We start from the raw sequence: 17,478 nt of genomic DNA, 5'->3' as shown, positions 1-17,478 counted from the left end.
CCTACTATCTTATATCTTCTTCTTCAATTATATATTACATTGATGGGTATAACCTTCAAAAGTTATTAATAGAAAAGTTGTTCAAATGAGAATTTAATCAAATGTTGCCGGATTTAAGAAACCAATTTACGTCGGTTTCTGCACACTTTATTACCAGTTTCTCGCATGTGTGGGGTTTGGAACTTTTCGTAGCGCTTATTGTAAATCTTTCGTGGGCCATTTGCCCCTTGCCGGGCCGGGCTGAGTGCTACACCAGAACACCTGACGACTGGTTTATTATGCAATCCGCCCTCCCACCTTCCCACTTTCGTACAGGGCCCTGAATCCTGACTGTCTCGACTCCTTACTGCCGGTTGCAAGGAGCATTACCAACAGTGCTTAGTGCTAGTTCTAGTGCTAGTGCTAGTGCTTACCCGAGATCATATCGCTAAACCAAAGCCAGAGACTCGAACATTCACAAGACTCCATGGTGCTTTACAAAACTAGGAAATTACTAATAATTTTACTTTGATTAATTTAACATAAACATAAATTGGTAATCGGGTGTCGCGGGGGCCGTGTGGTCTTTAAGATTTGTGAGATAAACTGTCATTCGGTCAGTACTCAAAAATGCATACCTTGTAGTTTGCTAACGCAAGAAATACTGCAATAATAATTGGATAATTTGTAGAGCGCCGTTTTTGTGAAAAATCACCTCATGCAAGTATTGGATTAATCGATTCTATATCGGTTGTTTGGAAATTGTATAAAATTTCCACACGGAGAAAACTTACTGATACACGTTTTTAACCGGATTACGAATAATTTAAAGAGTTTTTTTTAATAAATCAGGAATACTAATTTTCTCCGTCCAGAGAATAAAGTTCTTAGACTGTAAACTTTTAAGTTATATGTGAAATATGTCCTAGAATTTTAGGTAAAACATTCGAAAATCCCTTCACTGATTTTACATATATTGTGTAAAGATTTCACTTCAAATCTTATACATTTTCCTAACTACCTAATTTAACCTAACCTAACCGTATCGAATTGATAGATCATCTTCACCTTCATCATAGAAGTATTGCTTGAGTTAGCAGACCACGAAGTGATATTCAGGGCCATTTTAAGGTTCTATTAAAAAATAAGCATAAAGAGCTTCCTGAAGAGATCAGTTTCGCTATTTTGAAATCAGCAGGTTCTTTTGAACCTGCTGATTATTCTAATCTATTTAATTTTCTTTAAGAGAGGGATGCTCAGAAGGTTTAGGCAGGTAGAGAGAATGAACGAAGAAAGGAATGTAAGGAGAACGCATATGTGACTAGTAGAAGAAGTCGGGGACACCCGAGTAAGACATGCCACGAACAAGTGAACCAGATACTTGAATTAGAATAATGCATGTATAATAATAATATATGTAATAATAAGCATGTATAATTTTGCATTTTTGTTTTTGAATCTTTATTTAGATGTATGCAAATAATAAATAGATTATAGTCCGAGTAGATTTTTGTGATTGTATGTACCTATTTGGGTATTAAATGAGTTTTTATAATTGGATTTTTCTCACGTAAGTGATATCATCTTTAGAAACAAAACCCTACCCGTGCGGGGAAACGATGTGACTGTTCGTTCATTTTCATTCTAACACATTTCAATTAAAATCTAATCTCTAATAACGTCAATAATTTCGTATCTTGAACAAAAAAACATTGGTCTGTTCTAAGAATGAGACCCTTATCTTACCGACCATGTTTTTTTTCTGGATAATTATAAATTGACCTGTTCCCTGTAACCCAGTCGATGATGACAAAACATCTTAACATAGTCAAAGCAAAGATTATTTCTTGTTCACATTAGCATTTTATGACTCATCTACTTCTGGAGAGATTCTCCGAATTTGTGCAGCGAGCAGTGAGCAGTAAGCAGTGCGAGTACGTCTCCGATAAGCACACATTTTCTAATATGCTACACATTGTTCACATAACTCTAAGGCATTTTAATTTATATTTTCGTTTTAACTATTGAACGATGACTTCCCCCCAATGCTTTCAAAACTTTCCAACAATATTGTTTCAGTATTTTATTGCAATTCGATATCGTGTTTTTTCTTCTTCTATAGGTAGGTATCTATCTATGTTACGTTTTATTCTGTGTAATTCTGATTAAAGGCAAACAAAAAAATACCGTGCTGTCATTTCCTATTTCTAATGATTTTATTCATTACATTCCTGGCTCACCTGTTCAGCAATGAAAGGTAAGGAAAATATCCGTAGTCGCGTCTCTTGTTTATAAACGCCCACCACAAAGATGTTTTTTCGTCATCCGTTTTTTAAATAGCCTTAAGCAGCGTATAAACCTGGTTGGCTCCGCAGGTGAGCGTGATAATTCGGTTTGTCATCGTGATCGTATGTTTTCTCGCTCGAGACGAACCCGACTTGGAGAGTGCTCCACATAAATTACACGAAGAACCACTTGATTCGAGATGATTTGTCATTTGCCCTTTTAACTTTTTATCCTTTTTCATCTTTACGACCCGTAAAATTTACGACTCAATAACCCTTCGGTACATTCATTTCATTTCTTCAGTTGTAAACACTTATACCTACTATTTTAACTAGACTAGACACAAAACTAGATAAAATTATCTTTCCGGTGTATTCAGTTAAAATAAACATAACTATTTCTAACTAATAAAATTTTAATATCAAACATGAACACATTTTTACTTAATTTTTTACTCCAATCGTAGAAAAATTGAGAGAACTCGATATCACAAACACATTAGTTTTTTTTAGGGAATTTGTTAGAATACTGTACCTTCACTTTTATGTCAGGCATATAATAAAAAATATGAAATAATTCTTAAAGTTAAACCGATTGTTACGATAACGGCGCAAAACATGAATTATTAATTTTGGCTAATTTTAGGATTTTAGTAAAAATATTTGAGGCAAACTGAAAGAATTATTATTTTTCTTTCTAGCGTCAAAAAATTTATGTGTTTTTGCATGATAGAAAAAAAGATAAAAATATTTTATAAATATGGACGCACGGTCATATATGACCCTCAAACGCTGGAGGGATCAATAACTTAAACTTTGGACTCTTTGGTATAATAAACTGTTACTGTGTAAAATTATTTTCAATTATAAATTTCTTATGCGACCATTATTTGTAAAAGCTATCACGAATTACATATATTTTAGTTCATATAAATTGTTTTACGATAGCCTTTATAACATTTTATCGATAACCCTATAAAGAAGAATGTTGAAAAGCAGTTGAAAGTGTGGTTGAGTTAGTTTATAAATTTCCATTTGTTTCTCGTCCGTCTTCAACAATCGTATAGTGTTTACCTCGAGCAGTTTCTCGCACCTAATTATCGACCCACTTTCATACAGAGACGAAATTAATTACCCCGCTGTTCAATAAGAGGGTGCTCACCCAAAACAAACCCGATTAACCTAAATATATCTCGGATGATTCTAGTAGACACGGCACGGAAATAGTTTAGGCTTTCAGCGCAGCTATTTGTTACTCATTCAGAAGAGTTATCTATTTAAAACTTTACCGGCACTCATCTACTATACAATTAATTGTATCAACACCAACATAATAAATATTATTGTTATTCATTGAGTTTGAAGTGTTTGCTCGCCTTCTTACGGAGACTTTCGAAGTCAGTATTATTTTTGTTCACACCTATTGTTTAATTAACGCTTTTATTGGTGAATGTGTGGAAGGTTTAAGTTTTTGTCTGCCCTTGGAAATGAATCTGTCGTCGTGGGATGTTAGCGTGGTGACATTAACAGCCTAACATAAAGCACGCATCCAATGGGGGCCGTATCTCCTCGAGACATCGGATCCTGTGTTTATTTGCTGCAAGGTCCCCAAGCCACGGGCGCTAAATCACGATGTGGCTGAACTTTTATTTTTGCTGTGTGCAGTTTTCAAAAGTTCGGCGCAGTCATTAATGCCCTCTTATTGTATTCATAACTTTTCCCTACCGTAGTAAAGTAGCTTGCACTTTTCTATTTATTTATTGCATCTCACCATAAAAATCATCGTCACAAGGACTAAGCCTGTATCGAGGTTAACAATTTGCATTTGAGTGAAGCAAACATAGAGTACATAACAATAACAACAATAACAATCATACAAACACAAAATATTTCAAAAAAGAATGAGTTACCAGATGGGTAATTTGACAGTTTATTCTTTGATTATATAAATGTCTAGATTGAGCGTTCGAGCGACGAAACGCCAAAAAAAATATCAGCCAACTGTTGGCTGATAAGCTCGTTCAGTCCGCTCAGATGCGAAACTATCGCTGTGCGATAAACACGTGTTGTGTGACATTTGAAAATGACGATTTGCGCTATAACAGTGTGCAGAAATTACAAAGGACGATTGAAAATAACTAAAAATGTTACCTATCATAGGTAAGTTACCTTTTCAAAGCCATATAATAACCATTTAGTTAAAGAAACAATTCAGTTTTAATAGTGTAATTTAGTCTTGACAACGCCATATTTTGACGCATTGTTTACAGGGTTGCCTGTTCTTCAAATTAAAATACCCACATAAGGTAAAAATTGCAAGGCGCAAATGACGCCGTTCTATTTATAAAGAACATTAACTTTAAATTCAGTAAATTTAAATGATTCATCTCTTTAAGAAATATAAGAATCTAGTAAATAAAAAAATTTCCCATGAGTGCGTTGTTAATTTTAAAATAGGTTTTAATAATTACCCAAAGTACACTATATATAATAATATTATAAATGTGAAAGTTTGTCTTTGTGTTTAAGTGTTTGTAAATTCTTCGCGTTGACACTATATTTAAAAAAGTTATGAATTCGAAATTTTTTTATCTATTAAAATTACAAAAAAATGTGACAGGTTGAAAAAGGAAGCGTATTTCTTGTTTATTTGTTAAAAATAATCAAATAACAATAAATCTCTTTTAACAATGATTTTCTTTTCATTTATATCATTATATTTATGTAGAAAACTATCTTACTTAAATGAATTCAAAATTAAACGAATTATAGGTCCCGCAAAATCGAAACATATTTTTTCCCAACTTTTTGGGAAATACTAGGGAGCTGGTATCACTCAATACGCCTACAGTGACGTTAAGCGCTTACGTCAACGATATAAATTGCGTATACTTGTGTGCGTGACACGCACACAAGTATTTCAAATCTGGCCTGTTCTTTCTGTCGGAATAACAGTGCGACACTCTATCTAGACATTTATATAATCAAAGAGTTTATTGTAACAATATTTGAACCATATTAAATTAAATTATTATATATCACTTACTAATTCAACCAATAGTTTATAATTTAGAACCATCTTAGCAGTTAATTATTGACTGTGACTGTGTTTGTGACTGATTTAACAATCGTGGCTCACGCCTCATCATTCAACATTCACCGTCGCCAACACTCTGCTTTATCAGAGTTATGAATCAATACCGCCATATTTCTTAACACGAGCGACCAACAACACACAGAGTGCAAAGCACGACACATTCCTGCGCCAATCTCAGGGGAGTCTGCAGTTTGTAGGTTTCCTTTGCACCAAGGGGCAGCGACACCCTCTGCCTTTCACACGTCATATTATTATCGGACTCCCGCTTCCTGTTAACACAAAAACCTCATTGCGAATAACTCCGTGAACAAGCATGAGATCTCCTCTCTGCGATACGAAATCATTCAAATCTCAAGTTGCCAAAGGAAGTTCCTTGTAAAACACGATTGCCTATCCGTCAGCCCGGATGGATATTGCTCAAATTTGCTTTAAAGATTCTATAGGATGATTTTGTATTAATGAATTTTATATTGATAAAGTTTGATTAAAGGATTTCTCGGTTGTACATAAGTAGATAAGGCGGTGAATAAATATTGTTGCCCCGTGAAGATTTTGAAATAAAGAAGAAAAAAAATCCCTGGCTCGAAAACCCGTCATAAACACTCGACAATAATAATTAATTTAACTACCAATCTTCACACGCTTTTATGATCTCGAAATCACACTAAAAGTTTTATGTGCTTTTTTCGAACCGATGTTTGTTCTTTTAAATTTATGACATCGTTACTGAATAACAACACTGAAATTACTCATACGATTTTATGGTTCACAGATTTTCCCATAGACGAACCAGCGTACGTTCCAAAACGAATCTACAAGACCCTTGGTAATGTTAATCTCAAGTTGGAACGAACTAATTTCTTCAAATTATGTACTGCCACTTGAGTTTTGGGACTGTTTGAGTGGGGCCACGTGTTTCTACAAAATATTCCCTCCTAAATGCCGCCAAAAACGGGCGAAGGTTTACCTCGACTTTGCACGTATGTAAATCAACTACAGATAGGTCCGTTTTAAACTCTCCCTCCTTCTCATAAATTGCGCGTACAGCAGAAAGAGAGGTTGTAAAGGAATATGTTTCTTTCCACCCCGGTATTAGTCTCTCCAGCTGCAGGTTGTGCTGGGGGTTGGGTAGCCGGCTCGCCCCCGGCTAAATTGCAAGTGACGCGCGTACAAAGGCCGGGTTAGCGTGAAAGAGCCGAGGTGTCGCGGAGCCTTCCATTATCCTTACCCTTCGCCGGGCCTTCTTTTGTCAGTTTCCTTTCTTCGCGGTAATCTGTTTACTTCTCGCATGCACCTACAGCGCCATTGAATATACTCGATTCAGAGCAATTCCGGCACAAAGATGCTTTTGTCACTGCGAACACGGAGGAAGGAGACATCCGTCACACAATGCGAAAAAGAAAATGATTTACTTTGGCCCGTCTGATGCGTTTTGCTGTTTATTTTGATCGGCTCGACAGATTCATAATGGCCGCGTTAGTTATGCGTCGAATCGCTTTCAAGATTTGTCCCAACAATAATTCATTATCTAAGGGCATCGATCCTGCATAATGCATTTAAATCGTGTGTTCGGTAATGTTCTATGAATTTTCATGTCATGGCACTCAAACATTTATCTGAAATCTTTCTTTATAGATTACAAACATTGCATTATTCATTTCACTACTCCATATAAAAGTGTTGTAGTGCGGCATCACTTTAACAAAATCTGTCAACATCCATCATATATTTTACAATTATTATTACCTGTACAACAAAAACATATTGTAGTTCAATTGGTTGAAATGTATCTACACATCTCTCATGTCGCTGACCATGAGTTTTGTATTCCCATATATACTGCCTGGTCTAGTATCTCCAGCCTCTCCCACTCTGCATGCCTTATTGTTCTAGGAACGGAGTTCGCGTGGGCACAACCTGAGATTAAAAAAGCGAACTCCACCAAGTCTTATCTTCGTCTTATTGTTTATTTAGTAATCTCTCGTATGAATTAATTCTAACGGGCCAATTACGCTGTTACCTCGAACAATGATGTATGTTACCTAGCGACTATTGTATTTTACTATCTCTAAAACTGATTGAATGGCAATCTAGTATTTTTTCGTCCATAAATTCCAATAGGTAGATATCTGTATTGATTTATGTGAATCGTTAAATATAATGTACGTTCAATCAGCCGTATAATGCACTCTGTGAGGAAGATGTGTTATTTTAGAAGCATTATTTTCAAGTGCCCATTTCACATCTCACAATGGAGCATGTAATGATTATTAAATTTCTGAATTATGGTTTGGGGCACGTAAAATAAATGAATTCCCTACTAAGTATTTTAACATTAAAACTATTCTAATCGTATGATGGGTTTGTCAAGCTGTTTTAAAATCATTTTGATTTATTTATATATATTACTTGTGTACCCCGCAATGCTTCGCTTTTGCTAATGTCTTTATCGGGCGTCTCCGACTTGTTCCACCATTCACTACTGTACACCACAATGTTACTGTTAAAAACTACATTAATTCGACTCAGTATCTCATTCCGGTGCAGAAATATTGCGGTAAGTATTTCTCGGGCGTCCCCGACTACTTCAACCATTGAAAACACTCTAAACGATCCTGGCACTAATAAGAACACCATTTGAAATTTTCAGCAATATCGGTTGACTACTTTTCGAGTTTTGCGAGCGCAAACATAAGTAGGTTGAATTTTTATGTATTAGTTGGTACCACGAATTAATTTTGCAATTATTGAAAAAGTAATTTTGATTTAATAATAACAAAAACGAATATACTTGTAAGTCTACACAGTAAAAACACAGATAAAAATAATAGTGCTTACTTACTTTCTTTACATTTAATGATTCCTTAAATAATAAATGTAAAGGCTTTTGGCCGTGAGAATCTAAAAACTTACCTAATATTAAATTCAGTTTTTTTTATTTACCTCATTTCTGGTTACTAAACGTGTCACGGCGCAATGTTAATACCATGCAGCAGGCATTCATTTGACTAGTCTATAGTTAGTAATAAGATAGATAATTGTAGAAATGTATCATATATTTGTACAGCGCCCTCTATGTGATTATGCACAAAAACGGCACTATGCAAATCATCCAAATGTTATTATTCATTCCCACTCTTTTGCGTCAGGACCGGTAAAACCTTTTTAATTTGGCTTGATTATTATATAAAACGCATGAAAGAACCGAACTTAATATCATATGACGTCCAAATAATCCGAATTTGGGTAGCGAACTAAAGAACATCGTAAATTGCAATGTATAATATAATATGGCCAATAAGTATTAATTCACTCGCACGGATTCTTTTATCTGTCGGGCGGCGTTTCGCAGCGCCACAATGGAAATCAATGAATAGATATAATTTGTGTGGAAGTAATTGTGCAATCTTAATCCTCCGGTAGCCGCTAGGGTCGGCCCTTCCCAACCCCTGGAATTGAATTTAATACAGACCCCAAAAGGAGTCCCTTATTATTTTTTTCCTTGTCAATCCACATCTACCTGGGGCTGTGGGGCATATCAACTATCAACAGGTTAGGTTAGGTAGGGCATATGTTCGTCACGGCCGTCATCGCCTTGTTTGTTAGTGATTGATAATATGATTGGTTGTGTTTGTGTTTAGTTCAAAAAGGCATCTTGCTAAGGTTTATAGAATATCAGGTTTGTTGTGTAATCATTTTTTGATAAAGCCTAACAGTTCCGAGTTGTTTTATCTTACAATTCTCCCAGCGCGCGAGACGAATGAATCAGAATGCACAGTTTTAATTCGTGCAGTTATCGAGAGAAAATTACACCCTTTGCACAGTACGTCCGCTCTAGTTTATAATGTTACCCACTGTACCTACTCAATGTTCCATGGCTCGTTACAGAATTTTGTCGGATTTCTCCTACCGATACCCGTTTCGCAACATTTTCCGCAGCGCATTATCGGGAGATCTTTTTATAAATCTAATGCAGTACACGACCAATCGTGACGAAGAAATGAAAGCGCATGTACACCCTTTTCTAGGGTGCAATTTTGGTTAAGGACTGTTGAGTGGGTGCTAAGATTGTTGTAAAAATATCTCATTCGCCACGATCCTTGCCGTAATCACTCCATCTCGATTCCCTTCATGGGGATATTCTGCTTAAGGCGAAGCTTAGTGCTAATTCACTATTTTGATTAATCTTTATAACGAATTGGTGTACATTATGAATACTAAAAAATATGCTTTAGATATATTGAAGGTTTTCCTATCGTTTCGCTTGAGTAGAATACAAATGAAAACATAAATTACTCAATAAAAAATATAAATGTAAACTACTAAAAAAAATATTTTTTCAATAGAAATGTATGAACGCGTAAAGGAAACAACTTAAAAAAAATACAGTATTATAGCTCAGATTATCTATGATAGTTTCACTTGATTAACTTTTTTTGGTTTCTTATAAAATTATTTACAAAATAAATAAAAAACTAGTTTTGTGCTTGAAATCGAACGTTTATAGACTCCGTTTGTCAAGCGATTTTAATGCCTATTTCCTACAATATAAGGTTTTCCAAGAATATACAAATTTTGGCTTGTAGCTTCCTCGTCTAAGTCGTACTTGTCCCAAAAATATCAGGTTCCTTGTTCCTGGTTTCTGACAGAAGCTCTTTAGCAGCCTCAAGTCAAGTGTACGTTTGTCGACTGTTGTCTGCATCGAGATAGAGAACATACATTATGAAGTGGGATCAAACAAGATTTTCTACTTCACCGAATTATTATGTTCTTATTAAATTACATTAATACTAAATTGCATTGCATTTTGCAACACTGGAAGAAACAAAATCACCCAATGGAAATTTTGTGTATCGACAAAATAAATCGACAGATTCAATACATGTCATTATTAGATAAGATAAACTTCTGAAAAGAATTCCGCTTTTGTAAAATGTATTTTGTATGAAATTTCTTGTTATTTGCATAATTTTCAATTGTTATAATTTATTATTATTATTATTTTTCCAGGCCTAACAGCAGAGTTGTACTACGTTCGTGATGGTCAGATCAACGAATATGCCTTGAACTTCGTAGTGCCAGTTCCAGCTTCCATCGGTGAACTTCATTTCACATGGCAGAGTCTAGCTGGAAGACCTGTAAGTATTTTTATAATGTATTTATAGTAATTTCTTTTTGTGGTATTTAATTGGTAAAATCTTCCGTTGAAAATAACATGATATTTCATTAACAGGACGTTGCGGATCGCAGGTATTTTGGAACATAATAAAATATACTGATTTCCGTACTGTGCGTTAGTCCCGAGTGAAACCTGGTTCAATTAACTCAAATTAGCTTTTAATTTAAGTGTAATTTTCAATATTGAAACTGATTGCGTGAAGAATTAAGACGAGCAATAAAGTAGGTACCTACCTATAATAATAACAGTTATTGCAATCGCACACATCACATAGAGTGTAGGGAGTATATATACAGCGCTAATAATACACTATTGTAAACAACCCCAAAAGGTACGAAAGCGTAATTTGATTGCACAGTTTGCGATAAACGTAAAAACGCCTGCCGAAAAAAACGCAGAAGATCTTTTTATTATTTAACGTGGACACCTAACATCTCACATAGACGATTGAAATGTGAGAAGCCGGTATAAAGCTGGTATCCTTGTTGAATCTTAATCTCAATAGCTTCGACATGTCCAGCTTTAGCGTTTCTTCTTGTTTGGTCTTTGTTTCTCATTCTGTGTCTTGTTTGTTTTTGCATACCGTTTCCATTTATCTGATTCTCCAGATCGTGATATGACCATTCTCTCTCCCTTGACCCGCTGGTCCAGAAAGGTGACTGCGACCATTCAGATAGCGTTCTCGTGGCGTCACCGGGCGGTAACTTACCTTTGCCCTTGCACTGTGTGACGCTATCGCGGAAGCCGATCGCAGGCGGTCTGGACTCTGGACCAGTATAAGGGTGAATAATAATTGCATTGTGCTGAACGGTTTTTGGTTTTTAAGTTTTATTTATTTATTTTATGAATGTCTTCTCAACGCCCCGTCTGTTGCTGCACGAGTAAGCTTTTCATTCTTCGGGGACTTCTTTGTTACAATTGAGCACTTGTAATTATTTTTCTTTTCCTTTATTGACACCAAGTGCTTACTTACCCTTTGACAGTGAGTCAAAACGCGATCAATAACACAAGAGTTTGAAGTAATTCACGTTGAATTACTTCAAAGTGAATAGATTTTTTTACACAACTTTGAAGCACGTCAAAATATTGAATGGGTAGTACAAATCTTTTAGTAATTATTATTATTTCCTGTCAATTTTGGACTTCATTTCTAAACTTGAATTTTCATAACTGAATTTTCCAAAAATTGTCTCTCAAAGTGACAAAATGTCTTCTTCTTTATGTAAGTATCTTGGCTAAAAAGCGCACCGTATTCTTATTTGTTACGCAAAGCTTCGGAGTTTTCAACCGTCACCTGATTGCATCTTTGCTAACAACTGACGTCTCTGCTGATGTCAATGCAAGTCTAAACCTTCAACAACTCTCCGCGACAATTCTTGACCACTACTTACAAAAGAACTTTGCATTCGCTCGTAACCCAACTTCTTGTACTCGTAAAGTCCCATCTATTTGCTTGGTGCCACCGTGTTTCTTTGGTTTCTTCTGGTTCAGTGCCCTCAGGTCTCATACGTTCAGTACTCCTTACGATTCAAATGAGGTGCAGATTCTCAGCGCCATCACTCACTCTGGCTGACAGATGACGCCAATGTTTTTTTTCCCTTTCCCCTTGTCTTCCCTTACTAACTGCAGAGTATTAGCCTTTCTTGCTGCGAACAATCCCCCTTTTTGCATTTTAAAGTATTTTCCGTAGTATTTTTGAACCGGGAAGTTACGGTTTATTATATTTCTGCTGGCGTGCATTGTTCTTGACTGAAGATAGATTGTGTAGTTTTCAAGTTTCGGTATGAATTTAATGTGCAATAGATATTTGAAATGGCCATTTTATCATCATATTCGTTCTGCTGATTGTTGTGATCAACTGAATAATTGAGCGTACAAGTTCCTTATCAAATTATTCGCGGAGAAAATATATTCTGATCGAAAATTTAGACATAGATATTATATTTTTTCTATTATCTTTTAATTTATTTTTGTGGTACGTTTTTTTGGGTTGGCAGTAGGTACACCTTTAAGCATTTATGGACTGCACGCCAGTACTATAGAAGTTAGGTATTACACAGAGAAAAATGACTATTGCTGATTATTGGTAATTCCGGTTAAAAACTAGATTGAAGGCCTTACGACTGAATTAACAGGTTTCCTGATAAACTTTTACTAAATCACGAATATATATGATATCGGAACACGTGTTCTTAAAAATCTGTCGAATTTTTACAACGAAAAAAAAAAAGTTCTTAAATATTGATATTTTATTAATAAGGCTTGTTAATTTATCGTGAGGCCAAAATGGATTTCTCTTCACTCGGTATACACCACACACCACACACCCGGGTTGCTTCAGTTTGATTATTTTATTATTATTGAACATTTGATAAAACATGGCATATTTTCGTTTAAGGCTAATTCAAAGTTCCGTAGCTCATGACAGAAAATTCTGTCAATATTTCATATTAATTCGAATCGATAATAATGATGAATGTTTACTATGTTACATTACAAATGTTCTTATTTCCCTCGGGGATCTTTACGACCGTCATTATGATGGGTGCATAATTGTAGGTACGTACTAATCACTAATCCGTTTTCGTTGGGTCTCCGCAATTATCGGGTAATCAATAAAAACATCATTACAGCCTCCACGTCGCCATCGTGACCGTTTACATTTCGCTTTACCAACATCCAACCATCCAACCAAGACCGAGATTTGTGGATGAAAAAATAAGTCGGGTGCCTCCGTGTCACTTGGTCCCTCGGTAACTACTAACTACATCTTCCCTTCCTGCACGTTCCTCCATGTCACTTGGTCCCTCGGTAACTACTAACTACATCTTCCCTTCCTGCACGTTCCTCCATGTCACTTGGTCCCTCGGTAACTACTAACTACATCTTCCCTTCCTGCACGTTCCTCCATGTCACTTGGTCCCTCGGTAACTACTAACTACATCTTCCCTTCCTGCACGTTCCTCCATGTCACTTGGTCCCTCGGTAACTACTAACTACATCTCCCATACCCCGGGGATTGGCCACACACAATTTAATATTTAAATCGATGTATTTTCGTTTGATCAAATAGAAGTTGAAAAAGCCTCGGGGTTTTTGTGGCCGTACGTAAAATTGCTTTTTCCATAACTACATCGGCGTGATAGGAATAGGAATGCTAGTAGGTAGGTACCTACGCGGTTCTTACGTTTTACAGCAGACTTCATACTTATATTTTTATGACCTTATAGAATATTTTACTAACGAGGAAGAGTACATCTGTTCATATCGGAGCTTTTTCTCTGTAAAATATAAAAGAAGCCTCACTAAAAATCACTTGTGTTTATGTAGGTAGGTAATCTCTTTCAGGGAATGGCTGCAGATTTTAAAGTTATAATATTTATGCACAGGCAGCTTATACTTCATCAATGTAATTAATTAATTGTTAATCTTTACCGCATTGAGATGTATATATGATAAAGTAGAAATAAAAAGGAGATAAAATGGCAATGCTCGAGTGGAATGACGAATCTATATAGGTTTAAGAGGGTGAGTTTTTAGTTTGGATCTTAATTCTGTTGGGTTGGTTAGGTATGCACCTTAATTTCATAGGAATTTTATTACAAGCCTCAGCCAATAGTCAGCGACTCCAAATGCACGTTTACCACACTCTGTGTTCGATTTCGCTTAGGTTCTTTTAACCTTTATTATACCTATTGCTCTAATACGTAATACGACAATTCTTTGAAGTATACTTTACTTCGTTTTAATAATAGTATGAATGAAATGTTTCTTTTCTAATTGAACTACATAGATGAAAGGAAGTTGCTGTTTTGTAATTTGTTCTTAATACCTCCAGCGTTGTAGATATTTTGTCAAAAGCTTTTAAAAATAATGTTGTTTGTTCATTAGAAGTATGTATCGATATTGTGTTTGGTCGGGTCGAAACACTCACCTGGTTGTAATTATTGCCAACACAAAACGCAAATTATGCATTATTGTTTCTGCAAAGTTTTTAACACCTGTTGAAAAGCGTTCAACACAAATATTACAAGGTGTTCAAAAGAATGCGGTTTCTTTTATCGAAATTCTTAAACTGTATAATACTTCAATATCTGTAAATATATGTACTTATTAATCTTTTAGTAGGGTTTAAGTATGCACAAAATATGAGTTAATCTTAACTGTAGAGGCGAAAATATGTTAGTTTGTCTTTAAAAAAATATCTCATATATAAATCAATACAACCAATTTCAGCTCACAAATCTAATACTAAGACATGGTGCAATATTGTTTTTTTCATACTTTTCAATAGGTAGTTCAATGATGAAAAAGTTTTCGAAAAATAAATAACTACCAATATAATATTTCAATTTACTCTTGCGAAGATAATGTATATAATAAAGAAACACATAGGCTCGGTATATCAGTTGATTTTAAGCTCGGCTTGGAATGTCGAGCTTAGCGCGGCTTGGAACATAATCCGTATATGGGTCGGAAGCTTGGATATCAGCAATATTTTAATTTTATTTTATTTGGTTTTACGCCCAGCCGATCTTTAACATGGATTTTAAAAACAGAATATACCTAGTGAGCTATCGAAAATTACATTCCAATAAATGTATAATTATATATCAGTAAACTGATAAACTGAATATCAAACAATATTATTAGTAAAACATGTAACAGTGACGTAAAATAATATAGAAACTAGAACAATTCTACAAATAAGACAAATCACTAAAACTGCATAACCAACGCTACTCTAATTTGTAGGATTCACCAAAGTTCTGGTATAGATTACGCTTAATTCTATAAATGGAGTCAATAAATATATCAATAGTACCCCCAAATTTGTTGCTCAGTATTTTACATTATTGACTGAGTGAAATCAAACTACTGTCTACGTGGGTAGTTTATCTATGCTTTGTAATGTCATTGCGAGATCGCGAACTTTCAAAACGCCCCCACTTCAATCAGCACGGTGCTATATGCGAGGATACTAATTTTAAACAAGATTTTTTTTTGCTGCAGTCAATGCACTTATTCATGAAACTATGACAAAAAAACCGCTGAAAACATTGTCCTGGCGTTGAAAAATTCCTCTCATACCTAATACCTTACCAGACTATTTGTCTTTTTTTATTGATCAATGAATAACATCAATATGCCATCAGCGATAGCTCGATGAAAATAACGGTCCATATTGATGTGAATTTTACAATTATGGAAATTACGTATATTTTAATGAAAACGTAAACTTCATATTTGACATTTGTTACTGCTAGCGCCGCGGTGTCTAAAAGGGGAACTATTCTGCGGCTTATCAAGGCTTAAGCGACCGATTTAGCCCGCTTAAATTTGGTCGAGGAATGTCGCACATAGCGAGGATTCGGACTGACTGATATACCGGCCCATAGATCAAAGCGAAAATAACCATTCACCTCACAGCCTTTTGAAAGTCATATTGTAAAAAAACTAATAAATGGTTGCTCATTTTTAACCACACGGTGTCCGTACTTATTTTGGACTTGTTTTCGTTTCAAATTACAGGTTGTGTTTTCTCGGGTAACTAACTATCAGAGGTATTGTTTCGAGTCGTGGCCATTTGCCGATCGATATTATTTTTTGTTATTATTAAATAAACAAAGAACTTCGCTTTTCCCGCCATTATCATAACTGACTCTCGGTTCTCGGCCCCATGTTTGTTTTACCGTTTATATTTGGAAGTTGAAAAGACGTCATTGTTTCCCAAGACGAATTGTTCACACGCGACGTATGAATAATAAAGTATTTTAAACGCGGGTCAAGCAGTAAAAGTAATTGAATACACGTGTCGAATTATAATTAAAGCACTTCATCAAGTTTCAGAAGGACGCCATTCCCCCTAAGTTATTTCTTTCGTGTCCACGGAATATAAATTGAAAATAAATTGCTGCTATTTTTCACATTTGCGCAAAGTCGCCAAATACAAAAAAAAGAAATGCCGGCGACAGACCTTTTTGATTAATTTTCCGGACAGCGGCGAGTGAACATTCCTAGAAAGTCAAAATGTCGCCAGAGTACAAATATTTATTTTGCGGAAAATTGCTTTCGGTCAAATATCCGGACCTTCTGTCAAAGCTCGTATCCGAATCTGTCATATATTTCAGCTTATCCGATCCTAAATTTTACATTGGATTGTTTACCTGGACGTTTTTTGTTATTTATTTATTTATTAATCAGAAGTTAGCTCTTATCGTGCTAATAACTGTAGAGATATTTACTAAAAATAACATTAAATATTTAGATTTTAATTTTATTTCTTAATTACTTTTTAAAATGAAATATATTTTCAATCTCAGTCATTTCTTTCTGGATTTCGTTATAAAGTTAGACGGCCAGATTTCTGGGTGCTCGACTTCTTCCTTGTTGGCAATCTAATTAATTGTTATGATGTAAGATTTCACGGTCAATAGTTATATTCAAGAGTTCTCTAGTTCAAATCCCGGCGCGTAAATGTAATTTTTATTTAACTAATTTGTTTTGTTTCAAAATTATTTTTAGTGAATTTCAAAATAATATATTATTTTATCTGCGGCACGTTCCGGAGTGAAAGATAGTCAGTATCGCCCTGGTAAAAGACCACCATTTTGAATTGAAACATTGCTTAGAATGGTTTTAACCGTGTTTGGTGACTAGATCTGAATAACCAGGTAGTACCCCACCTTCCTCTTCCCCTCCTCGATACCTTCAACCTTACAACATACGATATATCTTAATTGGGGATGCCATAATCTCGGTGGCGGTTGCGCTTCTTTCTCCTTCTTAAGTCAACGTTTTGGACGGTCTTGCGGTTTCCAGCATCACGGCAGTGTAGAACTTAGATAAATGAGAGTTTATTTTCGGGGGCTGATGTTATTAGTGCCTGTGAGTTTTTCATCATTTGAGTTGTCATCAAAATGTTCGGCATGTTAAAG

General features: G+C 35.3%; 1 protein-coding gene across 1 annotated transcript in view; it reads left to right on the top strand.

Annotated features, from left to right (window-relative positions):
* LOC149425579 (inactive tyrosine-protein kinase Dnt-like) overlaps positions 1-17,478 on the top strand; it is a 157,486-nt gene that overhangs the window by 118,617 nt on the left and 21,391 nt on the right. Inside the window, exon 2 of the mRNA XM_089650737.1 lies at positions 10,372-10,499. Coding sequence (XP_089506863.1) covers positions 10,372-10,499 — 128 coding nt within the window. The remainder of the gene's footprint in view (positions 1-10,371; positions 10,500-17,478) is intronic.

The sequence above is a fragment of the Hesperophylax consimilis genome, chromosome 3, assembly GCF_061612785.1.
Source record: "Hesperophylax consimilis isolate HC1 chromosome 3, BYU_Hcon_1.0, whole genome shotgun sequence".
Classification (NCBI taxonomy): Eukaryota; Metazoa; Arthropoda; class Insecta; order Trichoptera; family Limnephilidae; genus Hesperophylax; species Hesperophylax consimilis.
The sequence above is the reverse complement of the archived record's forward strand: the minus strand, read 5'-3'. Positions and strand labels throughout refer to the sequence as shown.